Raw genomic sequence first — 16,572 nt, forward strand, 5'->3', positions numbered from 1 at the left:
TACTGTTTTGAGAAATACACCGTGTAATGTGTTGAAAAGATTTTTCTTAAAATCAGTATGAAGCTATAGCTGTGTAAGCATAGCTCTCTTAGTTCAGGCCACAGCATTCAGTTGCCTAATGAAAGATGGTAAGTCTACGCATCACAGAAGGCAAGAATTCATTTCTGTAAATATAGAATTCAATTTGTTAGGCAAGAAAATATAGCTTTTACCTAAAGTAATAAAAGTTTTTTCTCCACCATTATTGGAATAGAATAAAGAGCAAACAGCATATTCAGAAAGAAATCCAATGCATTACTTGAACAAACATATCTTCATTTATAGAGCAAAACAAGAAGCAGCTTACTTAGGTCAAATAGCATCCCATGCAAGTCACTCAGCAGTGCAGTAAGAGAGAAGTTAAATAGTCGAGGACAGTCATCTCTCAGTACATTGCAGCTGTTTGCATTTACGTTTTTACAACAGAACACACACATATTTTAAGTGATATAAACATAGAGCGGTATATCAGCATAACAATGCAATGAGCAACTACTAACAAAACACACCACTTTAAAAAGGCACTGAGTGGTCAGTAGGTTTCTACTGTAGACCAGGATCCCAAAAAGTTAACAAGCTCATTGTTATACCTACATTAATATGTAGCAGTGATCACAGGAGTGAAGTTTTTTGAAGGGGCAAAAATCTTTCATTCGATGAATATAAAATGAAAGCACTGGCTACTTTTAAAACCACAGCAGTTAGCTCTAATAAGGGGCAGGTTTGATCATTTTATATTTCTTCCCCCTCCACTACGTATTGTAAGTAAATTTCTGTCTTTAAGCCCTTATAGATACAGCTGGGAATAAGCTCACTCTGCACACATCACTGTTTCGAAGATACATACTCATTTACTGTCAACTCCAGTCTCACCTTTAAAAAAAGCTGAAAACAATTTTAAATGTTGAAGGAGTATGCAATATGACTGGCAAGTACGAACAGTTTTGATCAGGCTATAATAATTTAATAAGACCAGTTCATTGCCAGTGATCCTGTAGAGGTAACGTTTGTGAACAAAACCAACAGTGAGTCTCTTGCAAATGCCAAAGTAGGTGAAACACTCCTAAGGGACACTAGAGAGCAAATCCATTTACTTTGAGGTAGTGTGATACCAAACATGCCCTTCAGGGAAGAGGATGGAGTCAGGCAGCAGGGAACTGGTCTGAACAGTGAAGAGGGATGCGGGCAATTTCTGTGAAGACTTTCCATGTGGATTTTTTTTTTGCATTTTAGGTACTGAAGTGTTCAGACTGTTCAGAGATTATTAAATCAGCAAAAAGAGTTTGCAGACCAAAGTAAAACTCGGGGTAGATGGATTTCAGAAGTTGATGCGTTGCTGATGCTTTTTTCTTGGCTTTTGAACATTTACTCCTTGGACATAAACTCCACTCTCCTCTGACCCTGCTTTATTGATTGTCCAGCACTTGCTGACTCTCACTCCTAACTAGTTTTGAGGGCAATATAACTTTCTTTGTGGCCACCAGGTCCTTTCCAGGCCCTAAATATTCAAGCTATACATAAGGAAGAGGAACAACATTTCCATGTACTGCCTTAAAACTGTGCATCTTTGAGGGACGTGGCTTAGTGGGCATGGTGGTGGTGATGGGTTGGCAGTAGGACTAGAAGATCTTGTTGCTCTTTTCCAACCTCAGTGACGCTATGATTCTATGATCTCCTGGGCTTTATTTATTGAGTGAGGGCAGTCCTGGCTCTCCATGCTACAGGCAACCGACTTCTCATCCTGCACCCAGGCCAGGTGGCAATACAGCTGGTATTCAAAACCAAATTAGAACACGTGCCTCTACCCTCCACTGTAGTTGCTGGAAATGGTGTCAGTTTTGTGGCATGAGTCAGTAGGTACATTCCTCCTCAGGAGCAGGGTCTGAAATAAGCACTTAGTGCTTGGACTTAAAAAAGCAAACAAATTGCCTATTTTTTCCATTCAAGCAAATTTCAGCATCATTACTTTTATCAATACAAGTTAAACACAAACGTGATTTGTGGCTATTATCAGTTAGCAGTTTATTGAACCTATTATACAGAGCATAAAACAGCAAAAAGCCTTTAAGAAGCAGAGATTTCAAAGATGAAAGAAATAAATTAAACTACAAACCTGCTAGAAGCTTCCCCTTGTTCTTTTCTTCAGGTCAGGGAGTGGGAGGGAAAAACATATTTGTTATGCAGATAGTAATCACATTATTCAGCTACAGATGATGTTAGATATACGCTAAACGTAAACGGATGTGTTAATTAGTGTACAACACACACGATACATTGCAATCTCAAAAACATCCAAGCAAGACTCATAACTACAATGCTTCTGAAAGGTAAGCTTTACCGCTGTTTTAACACATGCATAACATGCTTAGTACATACCACTGCAGACTGAGTTGGCAAAGCACTTAGGCAAAACGCATTGCTGACACATATGTAACAAAGCTGTAGGCTTTAAAAGGTTTAATTTTAGGGTATCACAGCAATAGGCTTATATAAAATAACAATCAGATGCACTTTTGAGGGACAGTCTTATTTTAGAATATTTTAGGTGGGATACAGCCTCATTATTTCATATCCATCCATTTATACCAATGTTGTCTTCAACCTGTTTGTATAGGTCAAAAGTTTTTGCACATTTATTAAAATCAATATCCCATGTAACTTTTAATCTAAAATCTCTTTTTAGTTTGAAGCATTTTGGAATTATGCTTATGGTAACTGATTGCTTATGGCTCTGTTCTTGTCAACTCTTTGAAATTCAAAAATCAGCTTTGGGTACCCAGCCAAACCTCTTTTTGGCTGAGTTTTTTGGCACACAATTACCTTTTTACTGTCATGTGGATGTTCATCACCCAGCTTTGAGAGAAACCACTAATTCTCTTGCACTGTCTGCAATAACAACAGTTAGGATGCTTATCAGAGCTTCCCCATAAGGCTCTTACTGTACTCCTTTCTAATCCTTCTTACTGTTTACCTCCTAATTTGTACCGTGTATTGCATCAGTCAACTTACTACCTTCTGGTAAATCTTTACTTGGACTGTTGAAGGGTCTTGGATGGCCAGTGCTCTGTGGATTCTCACCCACACAATGACAGTGAATATTTGCCAAGCTGTGATATTGGGTGTTTTTAGTTACCTTCCACTGACTGGGTGTATAACTGAGGATACAATTTCCTTTAAGGAAACACAAAATGTACCAGAAATAATGACAAGAAGCAGGAAATTCCCCAGAGCATTCATTTGCAAAATGCTGTAAATCTGTGCTCCTTTGGAAAGGTATTCTGCAGCTATAGTCTAATACAGAGGCACAGTCTAGTCAAAGAGTTCAAAAATAGTTTTTAAATGAAGGAGCAAGCTCTGTATTAATATTTTCTTTCTTAAACATGATTTTAAACTGGGCAAATACATATATTGAATTGTATTGGTTCAAGGAAAAAATACATTCATATGTATGTTTGCTCAAGTGCTTGTTGGTTGCTGTGACAAAAAGAGAGGTATGTGCCAAAGACAAATCATTAGGGATTGAGCTTCCTAGTGAGACTAGTTTTGGTCACCCTTCTACAGCAGCAGGAAGATGCTCCTCTCAAACTCAGGATCTTGATAAAACAAATCTAGCAGAACAGCAGTTAAGCATGTTTCTGTCCCATAAAAACCAGGGTTTATAGGAGAGCAGAGGAGGGGACAGCTGTTGGATGACACCCCAGTGTGCATCTGCCATGCTGTCGTCATGTGCAGCTGGGTCTGAGATACATTCCCTAGTCTCACAGGTCAGGAAAAGTCTTTCAGCCCTGATCTTCACCTGGAGCAAGCTGGTGTTTTACATGAATTTATACCAGAATACCAGGATCAAAACTTTCAAGACTGAAGGGAGCCATTTTTTTTAGACAGTAAGTAGTATTTTCCAATAGGCATGTCCTTCTATAGATCTGTTGTAAATAATATTTACCAAAGCATGCAGGAGGAATTAGTATAACTTCAAAATGGGACTGTGATTATTAACGAGTATGTTAAGGCACAGCTGGTATGGAGCATGGATAGTTGTAAAACATTACCCTTGATAAATGCTTTCTCATTGAAATGTTCCTAATGCCTGTGCTCAGTGATACTTCTTAGATAAATGAAGGTGATTTGTATCTGTCTCTCTGTCCTAAGCTCCCAGATAATATTGGCCTGATTTGTTAGTTGAAATTTTTTATAAGAGAACTTAAGAAGACAAAACAACACAAAACAAACAAATAGTAATTCTCTACAAGCTTGAACAGACATCAAGAACGGCACCAGCTGCCATATTTGTACCTACTTTGTAGGGCTGCAGGTATGCAAGGCCTTCAAATGAGGCTTCCAGGTAGCAATGGAAACCGATTTCTCATCAGCCGCATAACTACGCCATACACACTACGTGCAGGATATATGATAAAAAAGAAAAACAAGGCAAGAGGGAGCAGGGGATGAAACAAAAAAATTGAAAAGCAGATTAGTAACCAATACAAGTCATGGCTTTCTTTTATCATTCATAGCACTGATACATGCCTGAGGGGAGGAAGAATACTTTCATAATATCGCCAGGTGGCAGTCAGGTTTGTTCGGCTGGTGTCGGTAGAATAAAACCGCCAAGAAGCCTGGTATGGGGAAACAATAGAAAAGCACAAAGGAACCAAGAACATGAAGTGACAATGCCACCGCACTGGTTATGGGGAGAGTGGATTTTGCTCAGATTGGGATGTCTGTATTAGGGCGAGCAAATAAATACCAGCAGAAACCTACCAAAGCTTTTGTAAATCAGAACATGGTATGGCAAGAGTTATTAGCTTCACGGAAGTACCAGAAAATATTCAGCATATAAAGGTGCCTGAAAAAAGCATCACAGTGATTTAGTTGTGACAATTCCATAGGGGAAACCCACACAAACTTGCAGTCTCAGGTAAAGAAAGTGTCATAATACATTTTGTAAATGATAATGAAAACCAGACAAAAAGCATTTAGAAGAGAAGTATTCTCTGTGGTTTGAAACACCACTAAATGCTTAAAACTATGAATTAATTAATTTCAAAGGTGAGCGACCAAAGCTTAGCACTGAAAACGTATTCAACATTTAGCTTTATAAATGCATGTGGATACTAAGACAGGTCCTCATCTCTGCAAACTGGTACAGCTTTCCTGATGTCAGCATAACTATATTAATTTGTACTAGCTGAGTATCTGTGCTTCCTGTATAATGTCAAGCATTAAATGTCATCCAGGTATTCTTGTATGGAGTTCAATACCCTCTGTCATCCTGTACATCTCCCACGGATGCATCTAGCCTTCATCTACAGAAGAAGAGCCTGGTGCTCAGTTTGTAAATTGTTCCATTGGCTGATCATCCGCATTGTCAAAAATCTCTGTATTATTTTTAGTTTGAATCTTTTTGGTTTGGCTTACAGCTGGATAAATTTGTTATGTTCCTATCTGCTAGATTATATGGTCCTGCAGTTTCCAGCGCTTTCTCTCTGGATTTATATGCTTCAATAATATTCACACTGCACGCTTCTTATAAGCTAAACAAATAGAGAAAGGTATGTTTATATTGTACATTATACTTGATAATCATGATAGCTTAGCTACCTTGCAGCCAGGTATGAACTCCAGTAGACAGTGTATCTATTGCAACTGAGGAGTTAGCATAGGCTAATTCTACGGAGTAACTCACCAGAAAACAGACATTATCCTGATAAACTAGAGTAGTGATTCACATGGTAGCTCATTGTCAATATCCATAATAAACAATTAAAAAACCAACAGGCCATGTTACAGTAGATGATATACAATGGAGATCCATCCTGAAATTCTAAACATGAAATTTTCTCCTGATTTGGACTCATTTCCAACCCCTTTTTTTCTTTTTTTCTACAGTTTTCCAGACTCTTTTACAAACTGTGGTTGTTGATTTGATATGCACCATGTTAGTACTTTTAGCATCATTACACATGGTGGTAATGTCAGTTTAATATGTTTCCTGTTCTTTATGTAACTCTAGTAAACCTTGGCAAAGTAACATACTGGGAACCTGTATGAAGGTCTCCACCCTCCTTCCCCACTCTTTTTCCTCTATGTTTCTCACGCTTGGTGAGAGTTGCTAATATTAGTACAGTGTCCTCTAGTTATACACTGAGTGCATTGTTTCTGGATCAACAGTTTTGTACTTGATATACTAAGCCATTTGGTTGGAATAATTCCAGCCTGATCATACTCAGATTCATTGTCATGTGCCTGCCCTCATCTTTACTATTCCGCCATACGCTGGCAAATTGCCATATTGGCAAATATCACCATCAGCAATTTTATATTAATTTCCAGATGACTAAAAATGCTGAACATGAAAATGAACATGAAAATGCTGAACAATCTTCACTTCTTGGATCCCACCACAATTATCTTCTTTTTACAGGAATTTTGTCCACTGAGAGTCTCTTCCTGAGATCAGCTGGCTGCCTACTCTTAATTTGTTTAGTATACCATCTATTAAATATTTGGATGGGATTTTCATACAACAATACGAAGAGGTACAAATCTATTCTCTGTCAATCAAACTTTACTCTCGTGGGAGCAGTTTAGAATATATGTTTTAGAAAATATCCCAGAGTATCATACTACAGTGCTATAGACAAAAAAGTAGCAGGTTTAGCTTCATTAACCATTACAATAATTGATGAATGCTCCCAAAATAATGCCTCCTATTTATTTCCATGGAAACCACAACAGATACAGAGAGCACAATAACACTGTTTGATAGAGAAAATTCTCAGATGCAAAACTCTATTTTTCAACATAGTCACCACCATTAACTATGCATTTTTGCCAGTGGTGAGCACGAACCTGCATGTCATGCTCATAAAAATCTAAATGGCTTTCTAGAACATGGCCTGTCTTTCATATCGTTCTTGCCACTGCTCAAACACACCACCCACCGCTTCACTGTGCTCACACCCACTGTTTGTCTCCAAAAACATTCAGAAAACATTGAATAATGTCAATGGGTGCAATTTTTTCCACATGGAGGAATTCAATTCCACATTTGCTTAATATGTACTTCCATGTCGGACACCTTGTCATCTGACTGCCTTTCCGCTGTCACCCATTGCATGGTGACAAAATATAATGGAATACTGTGGGAAAGATTGACCCTCTACTGCTATATCACCAACATCTGCCTCTGATGACACAGGCTAACACAATAAAATAGGAGGCATTACTTTTGGAGCATCCCTGGTAAGTGTAAGATTCCCTCTCAGTCTCTTCTTCTCAAGGCTGAACAGCCCCAGGTCACTTAGCTTTTCCTCTTAAGGGAGATGCTTCAGGTCCCTAATCATCTTCACGGCCCTCCACTGAACTTCCTCTAGATGTACCCTGTCTCTCTTGAACTGGAGAGACCAAAACTGGACATGGTGCTCCAGATGTGACCACACTGGACAGAGTAAAGTGGGAAAATCACTTTCCTCAATGTGCTGGTTATGCTCTTTTAAATGTACCTGAGGATACTACTGGCCTTCCTGTTCGCAAGGGCATATTGCTGGCCAATTTGTAGTTCACCAGACACCCTGGTTCTTCTCTGCAAAGCTCTTTTGCAGCAGGTCAGCCCCTTAATCTGCACTGATGCATACAGTGACACTTATGCTTAAAGAAAAATTCTTTGCAAATCATTGATGGGTGCCATGATGTCATTATTGGAGCTGAAGCCACTTACAAAATTTTCGTAAGTTTTGGAATTCCTAGTGCCTACTTTTTGAGCTTTTGAATTGACTGATACTGAAATCAGTATTCTGGACAGGACACTTCACTTTCACCAAGTACATCACTCACTGGAATACTCTTAACCCTGTATTCGTGAAAAGCAGCTTAACACACACAAGAGTGCTGTTCTGTCAGTTGGGTTGTCCAGGGAACAGTTCTAATTCATCAGCTACAGAAATGCAACCAACTCAGTTTCTGAAGCATGGATGAACTCACAAGCTACAAATGGACATTCTGTATGCATGAAGAAACGTATTTCATGAAATTAATCTGTCTTAAATATCATTCCCACAAAATTTCCAGTCTGAAATAATAAAACTTGCTCCAATATGTACTTTAAATCATCTGCTATTATCTTTTTACTGGTTTCCTATTTACCTGAATTAGACTGGCAGCTGGATTCCTTCTTTTCTCAAAGTGTTTCTGGCGATGCTGTTCCTGCACTTTTAATGCAAATCCTGAGCCAAGGATGCCCTGCAATTCGATACAATATTTATGAGTAGGTTTTTTTGTTTTTTTTTTTTCCTACAAGTACTTACAATCAGCAACAGAGTTTTGATCTGAAGTAACTGTGGGTGTACTCCATTTACGACTGCACATGGCAATATAAGGCTGAACAGTGCCCATACATATTTAGACTGGAGACTCTTTATGAGATAACATCTGTAGTACTATCAATGACTCCTTACCCCAGCCATTGCCTGAGTTTGTGTTAGACTATATTGCTGCAACTCCAAAGGCCACATACACACAGACACACACACATCTATAGAGTCAGGCAGGAACATTCAGAGCAATGTAAGCCATGATACACCAGACATATATAGATAACAAAGGTTGTATCTGCAGTGCTTATTATAATTTTTGATTTTTGAAATGTTAAAAAAAATGCCTTAATTAAGTGATCCAGACCATTTTCCCTCACTAATTCTCATCTAAATAATCTCCACTGTTCACTCTAGAGCATATGTAAAAAAGCTGACAATGAATCCTTCCTCATGAAAGTGTTTGTGAGGAAAATCAATTTCTGTATCTAGATATGACAGGAGGAACAACAGTTCTGGCATCTCTAATACATAAGGTTATTCATCGTTTTTACATGTTCTTCGCAGTCCTGCTATCTTCCTATCTTTCTTGCTAGTGATTACCAGGTAACAAAGATAATTAATTACAGTAGTTGTCATTAAATGTCAAAGATTCACAAACAGGCAATGTAATATAATTATAATTATTGTGAATTATAATGTCACAAGTACTGAAATACTCTCTTTGCATAAAATAAAAAGTAAACAGAATGCATTAGATGATTTGATGCTGTTGGCAAATGCTGACATTTGAACTTAATTTGTTTATATTGTTGACAACAAATGTATTATTATAACATACATATTTCATAATGATCTGTAGATAATGAATCTAAGTAATAAAATATTGATGGAATATATAATACACATGGAATACAAAAAATACAAATGCCACTTCTGATTTCCTGCTTATTTAATATTAATATAAAAGAGAAAGGAAATCCAGTCTTTCACAGTTACACTCAGGAAAATGAAACTTATCTAACTTTTCTTTTAATAGAAACTAACTCAGAAATACATATCGATTGATTTTTTAAAGACTCAGAAGGAAAAGCAGTAATATACGAATCTCAATTCATAATCAAAGAAAGGAACTTCAGTCTTACACAGAGGTATGCTACCTAATTTAGGGTTACATCCTAGTCTGCCCTATCAAATAACTTCCCCAAAACTCATGTAATGACAGCAACACCAAAACTTTCATTTGGGTGCCAGCAGTTCACCAATATTGTCATGGAGTAAAAATTCTTAAACAGTTGTTCTTCATTTAGAAAGTTTCCCTCAGCTTTTTGTATCCTAAGAGCAGTACGAGCTACTGAAGTTTCTATGATCATTTCACAGTTCTTCTAAGCATACTCACAGCAGGTAGTGCAAAGAAAGAAATGCCAAGTAGAGCGAATCCTGCAGAAAGCAACCTTCCGAGCCAAGTAAGAGGAGTTTTGTCTCCGTAGCCAATGGTTGTCAATGTGATCTAAAAACACCAAAACAATGATTAAAGATTATCAGAAGTCCATTATTCTATGAAGTCTCAATTCTGTCTATGACTGAATAAAATGAATAAACCATAAACATGAGAAAAATACCTCAATTAGCAATAAATAAATAACAGATCAGAAGGTCTGGGATTTCACAGCTGAAGCAAATGATGGGAAACGATGTAAATTGTGTGGAAAAAAGTGTCATTTTCAGTGGATGTACAGATGTTTCACCAACTTTCAGCATGACTGTACATATTTGGACAGCTACACAAATGGAAATTGCACAGGTAGCATATTGGAGAAATACAGACGTGCTAAAAGAAAACTGAAATTCAAATACAGAATATTCAAATACCAAGAGTGGTCAGCTGTCGCATTTTCTACAAGCCCATCAGTACAATTTAGGCTAGCTCACCTTCTGAAACACACAAAAATCTGCTTATCTAAGGCTGGAAGGAACTGTAGGAAGTTCCTCATCCTTTCCCCTTCCCTGTGACAGGCTTAGATAGACCTATGTGACTCCTGGCACAAAGATAAAAGACACTGCACGACTCCAGGCTGTCCAACCACCCTATGCTGTTGGATAGCGCTAGCTCAGACCTGTGTGGAAAGAGGTCAAGGAGAAAGAAGAGTGCATCATTTAATTCCTTCATGAGGACAGTGCAGTGATAGGCATACCAAACAGATACTTCAAAAGCTGTGTTGCAGAGGTCAGCACCCTTGCCATTTAGCACCATAACAGAGGAAGGCACACTATGGTGCATGTGCCAATCATTGACTGCAGGCTGAGCACACGTACAGCAAGCACTGTTGGGATACTGGTATGTGTTTGTGGTCTAGAAAGCATATCTCTAAGGCAAAATAAGGCCAAAGATCTGGCTCCACGCCTATGTGTGCCTGGGATTTTCCCCAGTCTGAAGAAATGCCCTCCAGACTACTCCTGTCCTGGGAGGTGAGCCAGTCCCAAACTGGGGAACCAGACTGGCAGGACCCATAGGCCCATGTACTGCTCGGTGCAGAAGCCAGAATCAGTACAGTTGAGTGGAGGATTTCTGAGGTCTGGTTGGAAGACTGCAAGGACTGTCCTTAGGCAATAGCACACAATGTTAAAGGACAAAGATAGACAACGACCGGCTGAGTGCCAAGGACTCCAGGGCCTGTTATTAACGGTGAACATGTGCACAAAGAATTATTTTACATAGTGTACCAAATGTGGGCAAGTTCAGGCTTAGCAAATACTCTGGCAGTAATGAATTCTTCAGGAAAATGCCTTCTAGAGACAATATTTTGCTTCCAGCTTCCTCAAAGTTCATTCCTATGAAAGACAGCCAAACAATTCTATTTAATATTGGGGTCACCACAGGACAAAAGAAGGAAAGTCTTTTGGAAGTAATTAGATTTCAACTATTTAAGGCTCCTTAGATAGTAAACAGTGCCTTTAATTGCTCCCATTGTTGGGAACAAACTGCGGATGTAATTTACCCTCAGAAAGCCATAGTGACTAAAGACAGTGAGCTGAAATACCTCTGCAGCTGAAATTTCAAGTGGTTATCAAGTCTCGTGGTGGTAATGCTAGCTTGGAGGGACACACACCCTTGGGTGCTCCTCTTCATTTAGAGGTGCTCCTTGGGTGCTCCTCTGCCTTTTCTGCCTGCATCCCTTTTTCCCAGCTTTCCAACCCAGGAAACAGAATTACCCACATTCTTGTGTGGCTTGTTTTGGCTGTTTTGGCAAGTCAAGTCAGCTCACAGAGACATCTAATAAGCACCAGAGCCTGCACAAGGAAGGCAAAGAAAGCACTTTACTGTGACCGAGTGATAACAAAACAGATGAGAATGCAGCCCCCTTTCTTTCCAGCAGAAGTGAGTTGTTGCAACCACACTCTTGAACTTGCAGAGGGGCTTGGTTTGTCTTTATTCTGCATAGCAAACAGGGTATTCCCAGCTCTTAGCATTAGACAGCAAGTGCAGAACTGTCTGAAGCTATCAAGACCCAGAGAATAATGAAGCACTTGAACAAATGAATCCTTTGAATAAAAGTTCCTCAAAATCCATTTTCAGACCAATCATCATGAAGCAATTTGCAGCTCTGGAATGAGCCCAGTAGCTTGGCTTCTACCCAGCTCCCTATCTCTGCTAGATGCTGGAAAGTAGAGAGATCTCTCCTGCCTGGGCTGACAAGAAGGAAAACAGACCTAAGTATCTCTGCACATTAATGATATTGTCTACCATCTTCTGAAACTGGCCAAAGATGAACTTGAACCTCTGAGATTTGATACCTGAGAGCTACACCAAACCAGGAACAGTCCTAAAGAATGTATCTACAGGATCTCTTCAAAGAAAAGAGTGCAACCATCTTAAAGCCTTTTTTCCTATTCTTTTAGGTCATGAAGATGTCTATGCATAGTGATGCCTTGTTGCTCATTTTGGGCTCTTTTATCTCAGAATGGTCTTTATACTGACACACAGGTGTCAGAACCATACCATATCATGTTATTCGACATCAAACAAATGGATTTGGTCTTGTTTTATATTCTTCTGATCATACAACTAAGAAAATATGTTTCCATATATCTGCATGGTCCAGTTCAGAAACAAACCTCATCATCTTTGTTAATACTGCAAATAACTGAACATAAGGCTCTGAATGGTATAATCGTGTGGTAACATTCACTGAATGCGGTGTGGAAAACTACTGGACACAAGACCACAATAACATGAGAAATCTCGAGATATGACTGATAAGAAAGATGCTGACAAAAGTTACAGCTGGCATTATGAGAGAATGTTGGATCGCATGTGGACTTAAGGGAGAAATGACCTTAAGTTCAAAGATAACTGGAGGAAAATACTGAGGACCTTTAGAGGATTTGGGTCTTGCAAGGATGACAATACCTAAGTAACTACAGCATTAATATTGTACAAGACTACTACTAGATTAGATGTAACTAGATGACAGTATCAAAAATACAAAATCTGAGTATGGGTGTAACAAAACTAGAGAAGTAAAAGGGGATGAGTTGTTGATTTGGGAGGAAGCTGCGGCAGAGAGAGGAATGTGATGAAAAAGGATCAAGAAACAATAGAAGGGGAACCAAAGTGTGGGGATACCTGCTGAACATCCTTGTATCTGTCTGGTCACCACAGCTTAAATAGGGGAAAACAAACTAAACATTTTAGTTTCTTTGGTTATGGTTCATTTCATCAGCTTGAAACACAAAATGTTTATGTGTTTACACTTGATCTGGTCACCCAGACTTGCACGATGAAAAGGATGATTCCTTCAGCAGGTAACTCAACATATCCTAAAAGGCAGGATTGGGCAGATAAGCCAAGGAACACAGCTAGTGTCAAAAAGCACTGTGATTGAACTTGTGTTATATCTCATTGCTGGAGCTAATAAATGTGCTAATACTAAGTGAGGCAATACAATAACAAACGAGCTTATATAACCTATGTGCCTTCAATCAGATGAGATAAGACCCAGAGGGCTTCCCTCTTCCCTAATATTTTTTCTGACATAATTTTATGTTCTGATAGCAGCACTTACCTTTTGAATCTTTACCTGACATCAATTAACTTAAAAAAATTTAGTTTGCTCAGACTACCATCACATTAAATTTAAAAAACACCGTCAATATTGACTCATTTGAGCTAGTAACTGTGATGGTATTATTCATTGTAAGTTGTTTTGTTCACCTACAGGTCACTGTGGAGTGCCAGAGCCATTCTGTATCCAACCGTAACTTCTGGATACTAGTAGAAAATACTTTTTTTATTAAGAAAAACTCTGTTAAATGTGTAGGAGAGACAGAAATCTTAATTACACTACATCTGCAGTTTAAAGTAAACTAAATGTTACTATGAGCGTGATCAGTTCTAGCTAACATTAAGACTTCTCAGAAAACCATGTAAGGCTTGATTTTGAAAGACCTACATTGTTTTTTTACAGACATTTGTTCCCATACAGTTTACTTAGTTTTTACATTTTTTTTTCTGTTAAACCATTTCTAGTAAATTCTGAGCTTGAACTCTTCGCATAGCACGCACTTCAGGCTGTGCTGAGCAGCACCATGGGGACTCCAACCATAAGAATATTCACAGTAGAAACATTAGCACGATGCTTGAACTGCACTTTGCGCAGTACAACGGCAACTACAGAGCAGTATTCAGATGCAAATTAGTATGCCATATCCTGCCTTTTGTCTCAGTGCAAAGCTACGGGCTTTAAAAATGAAATTCATAAAATGACCTTAGCATGGTACAACCCCCAAATAATTGGAATTAATGAACGGGCTAATTGCCACATGCTGGGTCTGGTCCTGGAGAGGAGTGTAAGTGCGTCTAAAAGCTTGATATTTAAGAAGACAATTTGTGCCTGCCTTTCATGCAGTCTTTTCTTTCTTCTACTTCGGCCGTCACAGAATTCAATCTGGGATTTGGTAGATATTCCGTGGTTTGTAAGAACAACTTTTGCAAATAAACAAATCAATGAGACTAAGCATTGATTTCCCCTAGAATGCCACACAATCTGACCTTTTCAAAATCTGCATGTGGGTTACTCTGGCAGTAAAAACAACTCATGACTAAGAAGCATGCTATGCATTTCCCACATACTGTTTTACATATTATACCAAAAATACTATTATTAAAATGGCAAAGATAACAGGTAAAGGGGAACATAGATTTTCAGTAATGTTGTGCACTTAAGTACATTAAAAATTTAAATGTATTCATGTCACATACCGGGGGAAAGAAGGAAAGGTATAGAGATATACAATATGGATTGTTTCCAGGTCTTTGATTATAATTAGCTGTTTTTCCTGCTGATGTCAAGAAAAGATTCCTATTTTCTCAGTTGCACTACTTATCTGACCTATGAGTCATACATTCTAGCTTCATAGTATACAAAATATTTTAAGCACTACTTTGTACAATGATTATTTCTTAGCAGGGTTTTTCCTTAAAAATAACAGTCAACAGGTAGTGCAGAAGTAAATTCTAAAATAAATATATTTATATTACATAAATGTATAATTTATATTTTAAATATTAAATTTATATTTTGTAAATTTATATTAATATTATATAAATACATCATATTCCTGCTGTTGGAGGTGCTCAGGAGGAAGGATGTGGATGTGACATGATCCTCAGTTCGATATTGGAGTTGAGATCTGGGTTTGCTGAGTCTTTCCCATTCCTTGTGCTTCTGTGTCCCCTCACCAGTGCCTGCTGGCAGACAGGTGCAATGCTGTGTTAAGCCCCAAATCTCTGCCTACCCAGTGCTAGGTCACACAAAGCTTTGCAGACATACAGGAGTTGTTTCCTGGGAAACCAAGTGTCTGAAAACACACATTCTCAGACCCATGCACCAGAACATCCCACCTGTGTGACCTACAGAGGGCCTCCAGCAGGACTCACTGCCAACCAAAACAGGAAAATGCTGTTTGCAGACTACTGGAGACTGGGTACCTAAAGGGAAGATCACTGGCATCCCAATCCAGATGCTTCACAACTATGCCTATGTAGACTGGTCAGAAAGCTGTAAGACAAACCTGGACCTCAGCTTCTGGAGAAAGTGAAAATCCTTCTGCTTGCAATCAATTATTATATTTACAGACAGAGAAGCCACAAAATAAACAGTTGTGGTGAGACTGAGGGCAAAACCTGCTTTTATGGCTTTAGCCAACTTGAATCTTATGTGCATTCACAATACAGAATAGAAGCATCTATGCTATTAGAGATTTTGCCTTGACACTCCCAAAGAAGTTCCAGGAAAAAAAATTCTGTCCTTTTGTAGATGTGCAAATAAGAATCATTATGTCTGGCTTTTCCTACCTCCTCAGTTTTGTGCATGAGTACAATACAGTCACTAGGGAAGACATGTAACAAGCGATTTTTCCTAGGATGAACAAATTTCAAACACACAGGCTTGTTATACTGGTAGGAAATGACCCTGGCCTTCACTCGGAATGTAAATGAAACTTATTAAAAATACTTCTCAAAGATTCAGTGCATTTTGGAAAAGGTTTTTTAATAGCTCTAAGTCTGCAAATACCACTGAATCCAAACAGAGTCCACTCAGTTTAGCAGAGGAACTGAGGTGAGAAAGCTTCATTTCTGCATCTCTCTGATCAGGAAAGGTGGCAGGGGCTGCTTCAGCTATCATGCTTATTCGTGGAAAACTAATGATTACTCTTGGTTATGTCAGCATTAATGATCTCACAGGCATCATTCCTCTATCTAGACACTATTGGAGCTCATGGTGTTTGAATCAGAAGGACAAAAAAAAGAATCCCAAAACAACAAGCAAACCCCTCCCCATTTTTTTACTGCTTGGCGGTAGCTCTGCAATAGCCTTTTTGGGGCAAGGATTCTAGCTGCTGTTCAAGTAACTCCCACATAGTACAGAGGTCCAGCTCATTATAGAGCGTATTTTAGCAACAAAACAAAACAAAACAAAAAAACAACGAAACAAATAAAAAAAAGGGTTTACATTGGGCCATAAAAGAATAAATCAATCAATAAATAAACTACTTAGATACCTAGGTCATTATTACTTCATTGTTCATTTAAAGCCCGGTTTATTTAAATGAATAAGCATTCATATAATCCTCCTACTTTTGGAAAAGCAGTCAGGCATGTACTTACATCCCACAGATTTCAACAAAGTAGTTGATTTGATAGTTAAGCAAGACCTTA

The 16,572-nt window shown here is 38.5% G+C and overlaps 1 protein-coding gene across 2 annotated transcripts in view; it reads right to left on the bottom strand.

The window, feature by feature from the left end:
- The window catches only part of KCNQ5 (potassium voltage-gated channel subfamily Q member 5), a 244,582-nt gene that overhangs the window by 32,100 nt on the left and 195,910 nt on the right, over window positions 1-16,572 (bottom strand). For both annotated transcript variants that reach the window (XM_015859067.2, XM_015859068.2), the window contains exons 6-9: window positions 9,751-9,861; window positions 8,185-8,280; window positions 4,337-4,431; window positions 2,153-2,179 (exon numbers count right to left, since the gene is read on the bottom strand). In XM_015859067.2, coding sequence (XP_015714553.1) covers window positions 2,153-2,179; window positions 4,337-4,431; window positions 8,185-8,280; window positions 9,751-9,861 — 329 coding nt within the window. The remainder of the gene's footprint in view (window positions 1-2,152; window positions 2,180-4,336; window positions 4,432-8,184; window positions 8,281-9,750; window positions 9,862-16,572) is intronic.

This window comes from Coturnix japonica, chromosome 3 (genome assembly GCF_001577835.2).
Source record: "Coturnix japonica isolate 7356 chromosome 3, Coturnix japonica 2.1, whole genome shotgun sequence".
Lineage (NCBI taxonomy): Eukaryota > Metazoa > Chordata > Aves > Galliformes > Phasianidae > Coturnix > Coturnix japonica.